Source organism: Acanthaster planci, linkage group LG07 (genome assembly GCF_054643075.1).
Source record: "Acanthaster planci isolate LZ-2023a linkage group LG07, COTS_SCS, whole genome shotgun sequence".
In the NCBI taxonomy this organism is placed as follows: Eukaryota; Metazoa; Echinodermata; class Asteroidea; order Valvatida; family Acanthasteridae; genus Acanthaster; species Acanthaster planci.
In genome coordinates this window covers 9,561,366-9,568,879 of record NC_141783.1, presented here as the reverse complement: position 1 = coordinate 9,568,879, position 7,514 = coordinate 9,561,366, and the positions used below count along the sequence as shown (strand labels likewise).

The 7,514-nt window shown below is 44.1% G+C and overlaps 1 protein-coding gene and 1 pseudogene across 2 annotated transcripts; one reads left to right on the top strand and one right to left on the bottom strand.

Moving 5' to 3' along the window:
* Positions 1-556: 556 nt before the first annotated feature.
* Positions 557-3,130, bottom strand: LOC110973681 (uncharacterized). Its single transcript, XM_022224679.2, has one exon. The coding sequence runs from the start codon at positions 2,533-2,535 to the stop codon at positions 1,747-1,749; it is 789 nt and encodes a 262-aa protein (XP_022080371.2). The 5' UTR covers positions 2,536-3,130; the 3' UTR covers positions 557-1,746.
* Positions 3,131-5,600: 2,470 nt separating this feature from the next.
* On the top strand, positions 5,601-7,059 carry LOC110973664 (alpha-L-fucosidase pseudogene; annotated as a pseudogene). Its single transcript, XR_015425985.1, has 3 exons — positions 5,601-5,946; positions 6,631-6,763; positions 6,885-7,059. The product of XR_015425985.1 is annotated as an alpha-L-fucosidase pseudogene (transcript).
* Positions 7,060-7,514: the final 455 nt, after the last annotated feature.

Here is a 7,514-nt window from a genome sequence, read left to right as displayed (position 1 = left end):
CAAATTCAAAAGAAAACAAAAAAAGTCAAACCCAAGTAAACGAATAACCAAACCGACAAACACACTTACAAAAAGATAAACAAGCCAAAAAAAAAAAAATTTAAAAAAACCCAGTCACTTCAAGTAAGATTGTCGCTAGCTCATCTCGCTCACAACTTTCAGAGATGAAGTTAGATTACCTCAAATAAGTTACTTCAAGCACTGTCACTGTCACAATTTAAAGAGCTCGCACATTTGGGGCGCGAGATACTGCCATTTCAGTTATTCGAAGTCTCCAATTGTCAAACTTGTAAGAATGTGCATGTATGTAGTTTTGCTTCAAGACATTATCTTGATCTGTAGTAGAAACGTCCACATTTTATGAAATAGCATCTCGGTTTACACGTACATAAATAGACCAGGTCAATGGTTGGGATGATCGTAGGGCTTGAAGCTGACAATTACAAGAGGAACAGCAAGATTAATAGTTTTTACAGAATGTGCTCCGGTGATTCACTCTTCCTTCTTCGTTTCGAAAAAGAGAGAGAGAGAGAGAGAAGGAGATGCAGAAACTGAGTGTGTTCAATTAGTTCACAGTTATGTTTATTAGATATAAAGCACTTAATCTGACACACAAAGCCCCAGAAAAAGGCTTATTTCCCACCAGGAACAGAAAGATGAACGAAATTTATATCGACAAAAATAGGATTTCTTGAGTTTATACAGCACATCAGGCACGCAGTAGTGTTTATCGACATTTGAGTTGCACCGCGCAACATTTGTAGAAGAAGACCCGTTTAAACCAATTCCCGGCAGTCAAACACAATGTCGACCACAAACTGCTCAATAATTTGGAAATAAGTCGTTTGCCTACTTTGAGTAAACATACCAGCAATTATTGTGAAACAGGACCCTTATCAAAAGAAGAGCAAAGTTACAGGATTCCTCAACCCGCATCTGCGTCAGTGTAATAGCCTTCAAGTCTCATTAAACAAAACTTATTGTTCTCGTAAGTTGATTATGCAACTAATTACACGAGAAATTCGTCAAAATGGTTCACGCTTTAGCACTTTCAAAACAAATGAAGACAAGCCAAATTATTTTATTTAAAATGAAATGTAATTTTCCAGCTTAATTAACGGAAGAGCATTTTTACGAACCTCGGCTCCCGAGTTCGAACTTTATACTGAAATTAAAGCCAGGAAAACGTGTATACATGAATACTGTAATAATTCTGAAATACGCTGGAGGGAGTTCTCGAAACAATACCTCTTCTTTTCACAAATTCTTTCTGAACATGGTGAACTTTTTGCCGCCCATAAACGAAAAAAGCTCCGGTTCGGATTTGCGAAAAATTTTGAAGGGAGCTATAGCTCTCAATTTTGTCGCGAGAGCCTGCGGGAAGTAGATTTCAAACTCTCAGATTGCCATTTTTTTCATCGTTTTCTAAATATAAAAATGGAAAAAAAATGAAAGATACAACCTATTTCGACCGCTAGCCCAGAATTTAAAATGTCCTTTCATGTTACAAGAAACTTTGGACCATCGTTTGGCTCAAAGGGGAGACAGTAAACTTTTCGTCGGATCAAGTTAACTTTACAATGAAGTGGAATCTACGGTTCTTCGGTTGGAGTAATCACACTACATGAGATCATGTTGTGATTTGTCACTTGTAAAAATTGAAAAGAAAGGTTCCCCGGTAGAAAACTTGTCGTTTCAAATGGACACGTGCCAACCACTCCAGTTGGAATACCTTCAAAATGTGAACTACGCTGGGTCAACGAAGACATCGTTGCTGAACTTTTGATGGAAAAATTCCGAGGGGTTGAAGAGCGCGCCGTAGTCTGCCTCGGTGGACACGTCGCAGGTGGGTGCTGGCGATGGATGAACGCTCCGGCAGGCAGAATTCCCACTGTGCGCGTCATCGGACGGCGACAACTGGCAGTCAGCATACTCCGCCGGATTCCGCAGAATGTCCTCCAAGGTCCGGATGTAGTTCTGGGCGAAGAGGAGTGTGGAAATCTTGGACAGCCTCTGGCGGTGGGGTCCTCGCTTGGGCCTCTTGATGGGCAGGACTTGCCGGAGCTGCTCAAAGGCGTCGCACAGCATATGCATCCTGTCCCGTTCCCGCTCGTTGATGCGGTCGCGGCGCTCGCTGGTGGATCGCCGGCCGTTGTGGGTGGTTCGGGTCCTGCGACAATTGTCGCTGTCCCACCTGGCAGCGGTGGTGCCGGTGGAGTTGGCGCCCCCGTGATACCTGGGAGCGGCAGACTTGGCGCTGGGCACCTTGTGTCGCCGTGGGTGCGACATCTTGCCGAAGTTTTCCGACCCGCCGCCTGGCGAGCCGATGAGGCTGCCGTTGACAGCTTGCGTATACGGTGTGTGCACGTGGAAAGGAACCTGATAAGTGTCCTGCAAGATAGTCAGAGTGGAGTCTGGTTGGCCGTACATGTCGAATTGGGACCCGTCGTTGGGGTGCTGGGCACTGGCTGCAGTGTGGAAGAAATCGTCATCGTTAGGTTCGACTTTGAGTTGGTGGTGATCAAGGGAACTCATCGCTGCTCGCGACTCGGTGGTACTTAAAGAGTCGAACCAAACTCCTTTGCTGACTGTTGTACTTGTTCAAGCGTTTGCAATGGATGAAATGTAGATTAAGCACTAACCGAAGCAAACTGCAACCTATATGCACTTATGTGACTTTCAAGTGGCACAAATTACTGTGGAGTTAAACTTCTCGCAGCTTCGGGTCTTTGGCCAACCACGGTTGCATTCCAAGTCTTGCCCAAAAGCTCAGCTAACAACCGTCAGATAATAATGCGCAGTATGGAATGAATCCGCCGGTAAGCTGACAATACTGTGACCGTAGATTTACTGGCAGGATTTTCCCAGGCCGTTCAACATCATCATGCTACCTGTAACAATCCTAAATGAAATTTGTAATTAACGCAACAAACAAACTGCTGTCTACATGCACGGCGAGATCACTGGCTGAAACAGAAATGGGCGTGACTAAATCATTATCAATGGCCTCCGTTAATGGTGGGCGTGACCACTGGATGCGTAGGCCGAGTCAATGAACATTGTCTAACATAGTCCGTATGGGTGGCGTGTTTTGCATTATTAATCTCTGACTTCGCCACATTTGCAGGTATTTTTCTCGAAAAACAAACAAAAAGGTTAAACTAAATGATATTACATTCTATCCATCGACATCGAATAGCATGTGTGGAAGTGATTTGTCCATTTTTTTTCTCAAAAAAACAAATTTTAGGCCGAATTTCTACTTTTTATTGCTTAGCTCGCAAGTGCATGATCCTGTGACCGGTGCTAGTAGGCCAGTTCAGTATTCCAATAGCGCATAGGTTGTGTTCTTTTTCAAAATTTGGGGGAGGGGCACAAGGAGATTTGTTAAATTCTTTAGGCTGCCTGGTTTTATTTCTTCTTGACCTCATTACGGACAGAATTCGGTTAGCAATAACAAACAAAACCAAACAAAAAACGCAGGTTTTTTCAGGCTACTTCGGTTTCCTCCTGCCTCTAAAACTGGACCTTTTCCCTATCTCCGTAATGTGATGCTGATTAATAAAGGTCACGAATAAAATGGATTAATTTTTCTGGCTGTAAATATTTTGTTTTGTTATTGAAATGTTTTCTTTTAGTGTTTTGTTTAGTGAATCTTTTTTAAGTAAATAATGTATGTCTTGTCAAAGTTGAATTTTTGTACACCGAAACAATTGCGAGGAAATAAATGGAGTTGTATGACTCCACCACAACGAGGAAAAAAATAACAAAATAAACGCATAGTTATTGGCGCAAACAGCCTGAGTAGCTGAAAGTGCCATTAAAACAAAACAACAACGATAGGACTCACTCCAGCGTTAGCTTCCGTGGTGGAAAGATCAGCCCATTGGTGACCAGTCTTTTCTTTTTCCTACGCATTGCTTCGTCGCCGTACTGAACCAGGGTTGGAAGTAGTACACAGCAAATAGGTGAGCTACAGGTGATATTGCTTTTCTATTTCATTTATATTTGTTGGTTGTTCACCTAGGTGGTTTTTTTATTCTTTGTAAATAAATATCTGGCAAAGTTAGCCACAGAAAATCATTTTTTTTGGAAAGAAAACTTCAGCAGCACTCGTTAATTTGGTGATCCAGGCGTTCGATCAATCAGTGCATACTTACTGGTATGCCTACACAATCTTAACACTTGCTAAACACCCCCACAATGCCGTACCCATACTTCCTTGACTTAATTGTGTGAAAAGGATTAGCCCGTTGTAACGCACCTCATCTCACTCACAGATCTCACTCGTTATTTAGAATTCGAATGTGCAAATCATGATGGTTCTAGATAATTTGAGGACAGTTCAGTAGACAGTAGTAGTAGTAGTAGTAGTAGTAGTAGTCGGGCCGTCTTATCAGACGATGCCGGCATTAGGTGTCTCAACAGCACGGCGTGACTGCGTGTACGCCGTTCCTCCTCTCGGTGGACCCAAGCCTCTTGAACCCGTTTTGCCCCCTGTTGGATTGGGGCCCGCCATGTCTGACGATCTTGGGCTGGACGTTCCCAGTCTGCTCGGAGACCGGCAACACTAATGTTGCGTTTCAACACGTCTTTGCAGCGAAGCAGGGGTCGTCCACGATTTCGCTTCCCCAGAGACAGTTCGCTGTATAGAAAGGCCTTAGGGATGCGGTCATCAGACATACGTAGGACGTGACCAGCCCAACGAAGTTGGGCCAGAATGGATTCAATGGAAGGCATGTTGGCTCGTTTTAGAACTTCAACATTAGTGACTTTATCCCTCCAGGAGATACCCATGATTGTGCGAAGCTGCCTTAGCTGGACGGCGGAGAGCCTGTTTATGTGCTTTCTGCAGAGTGTGTAGGTTTCGGCCGAGTAAAGCATTGCGCTCAATACCACAACCGTGTATACCCGACATTTTGTGCTGAGTCCAATGCCACGCTGACTCCAAAGCCGGTCTTTCAGACGTGAAAACGAGGCAGCGGCAGCTTTTATCCTGCCATCAAGCTCAACATCCAGGGTGTTTCCCACCGTTATGGTGGAGCCAAGGTACTTGAACGATTGTACCGCGTTCAGTGGGTTCCCGTCTAACAAAATGACAGGTTTCACGGGGGGTCGATCAGGTACAGGTTGGTACAGTACCTCTGTCTTCTTGATGTTAATGGAAAGTCCAAAAGCTGTAGACAGTTCAGAGTTAATTTATCCCGTTGATGACAAATCACGAGATCCCAGCACAATCACATGAATAGGTGGCACAGTGGACCCACATTCTGGCGGTGGCCACCATCACCACAATGTTTCCACAACATGTTTTGGTTTGCTGCTCGCTTATAACGGCCGTGGCCGGGGTCCAAGCCCAGTACGAGCCCAACTGGGAATCTCTGGGCGCCCGACCGCTGCCGTCCTGGTACGACGAATCGAACTATGTTTATAGTTAGTTGGTCAATGTCATCGATAATCACAGGTAAATTGGCAGCAGCGGTGCGCTCAAAGACAAATCTCCGCTTTGGACTTTACCACTCCCAATTTGAGTGGTTCAATCCACTGTATATTCAGGACTTCAAGCACTTGTTCACAACAGACGAATATGTTACGGTGAGTGGGATGTCCTACATTATTAAACAGTGTTCAACCAATCCATTCCTGATGCAATTTTGATGAAGTAAGGATTTTATCATTACTTGCTCAGCCTAACCTACCTTCCTCCTTTGCTGGGGAAAAATTTAATAAATATGTAGAAAGTCTACATGCCGGAATTGATGGAGCTGGTCTGGTCAGACGGGTCGGGAGAGGGTGTCTACCAGTACTGGAAGAGCACAGAGTTCCTGGCCTGGCTTTACAACGATAGCCCGGTCAAGGACAGTGTGGTGGTCAATGTCAGGTGGGGTATCTTGTGCGAGTGCAATCACGGGGGCTACTATACCTGTCAAGATCGTTACAACCCCGGTAAGGAGGATGCTCATTTTAAACTTACTACCGCCGGAAAGCTAGTGACTTTATATATGTGTCGGCACGGTGCTCTCCTGTGTCGCAAAAAACAACCGTTACATACGAAAGCAGACGTTCCTCGGTGGACAACAGGTCCTCGGATGGAAACCGTGAACAAATCAAGTCAAGTCAAATCAAATCAATCAAGTCGAGATACTAAGGTGTTATAAGAAGGGCAGCGGAAAGTCCTCGGTGTCTGCCATGAAAGACAACAAAGTGTTTTGCGTTTGGTGATTTTGCTCCCTCGTCAATACATGTAATGACGAACGGCGATGGGCTTGTAAAATTTCATATTATATCGACTCAAGTATACTAGCCCCGCCTTTTCCAGGCAAAAATGCTTGGATTAACAGTTACTTTATTGCAAAATCTATATATTACCGTTTTATAACAACCAACTTCCACAGTATTTCATAAAAGAAACAGGTACCGCGTATTCAGGAGATGACTTGAGATGCACTGATCCACTGCAGCAAAGCCACACAAAAGTTTAAGACGTTGGTTTCCAAAACAACGTTCTGATTTAGCCAATCAGAAGAAACAAATAGTTGTACATTAAAATCATAGACAAAAATGAGCATTTCTTTTGAAAACAAATCAGCTGTCTTCAGTCCAAATCTTTTTTTTTTTTTACCTCTGAAGGTGTTCTGCAGAAGCACAAGTTTGAGAATGCCATGACCCTCGATTTGTCCTCTTGGGGCTACCGTAGAGATGCGACTCTCAAAGATATAATGGACATCGACGTGCTGATTGCCACACTTGCACAAACTGTCAGGTAAAGGGGCACCGCCCCCTGTAGTTTATGTCCTTAAAGTTCGTACGCTTACAATTTTCAAACGTACAAGGCCGACTGTCCAATCAAGTAATGGATTCCATAACTTTGCTATGTGTCCCAGTTGCGGCGGCAACCTCCTCGTGAATGTCGGCCCCACCCGCGACGGTCGCATTGTGCCGATATTTGAAGAGCGACTACGTCAGATGGGTGCCTGGCTGAAGGTCAACGGTGAAGCAATTTATTCGTCCAAGCCCTGGAAGGCTCAGAAAGATGTAAAGACGGAGAGCGTTTGGTAAGCAGCGACATTTATTGACACAAAAACTATTTTGACTGTCACGCATGTACTTATTTATCCAAATAGGGCCTATCACGCTTCTGATACTTTTTAAGAGTGATTTCAGTATTGTATTATCTCTATAATAAGCATGGCTTTGTCTGCATATCTCCTTTTGGATGAAAGTGGTAGTGCATTGTGGAACGGTGTATACAGAAAGCACAGGGGAGTCTTTATCAAGACTCCCCTGTGCTTTCCCTTGTGCTGAGTTAAATTTGAGTAAAATCTGGTACACTGTGTTATCTGATTGCACAGAAACGTAACAATTTGAATTCCCCAGACTAAAGACACTGTTGCTTTACCTCTTGATTCGGGGCAAGCTTTTGCATAGCGACCACCATCTCTGGAATGGACTGGTTCCTTTGTGCCGTTCTTATCTGTTGAGAACAGTGTATTGTTGCAAGGCGTCTCCTATGT

What these genes read in the sequence shown, in the direction of transcription:
- LOC110973681 (XM_022224679.2), bottom strand. Translation starts at nt 2,535, where the DNA reads ATGAGTTCCCTTGATCACCACCAACTCAAAGTCGAACCTAACGATGAC.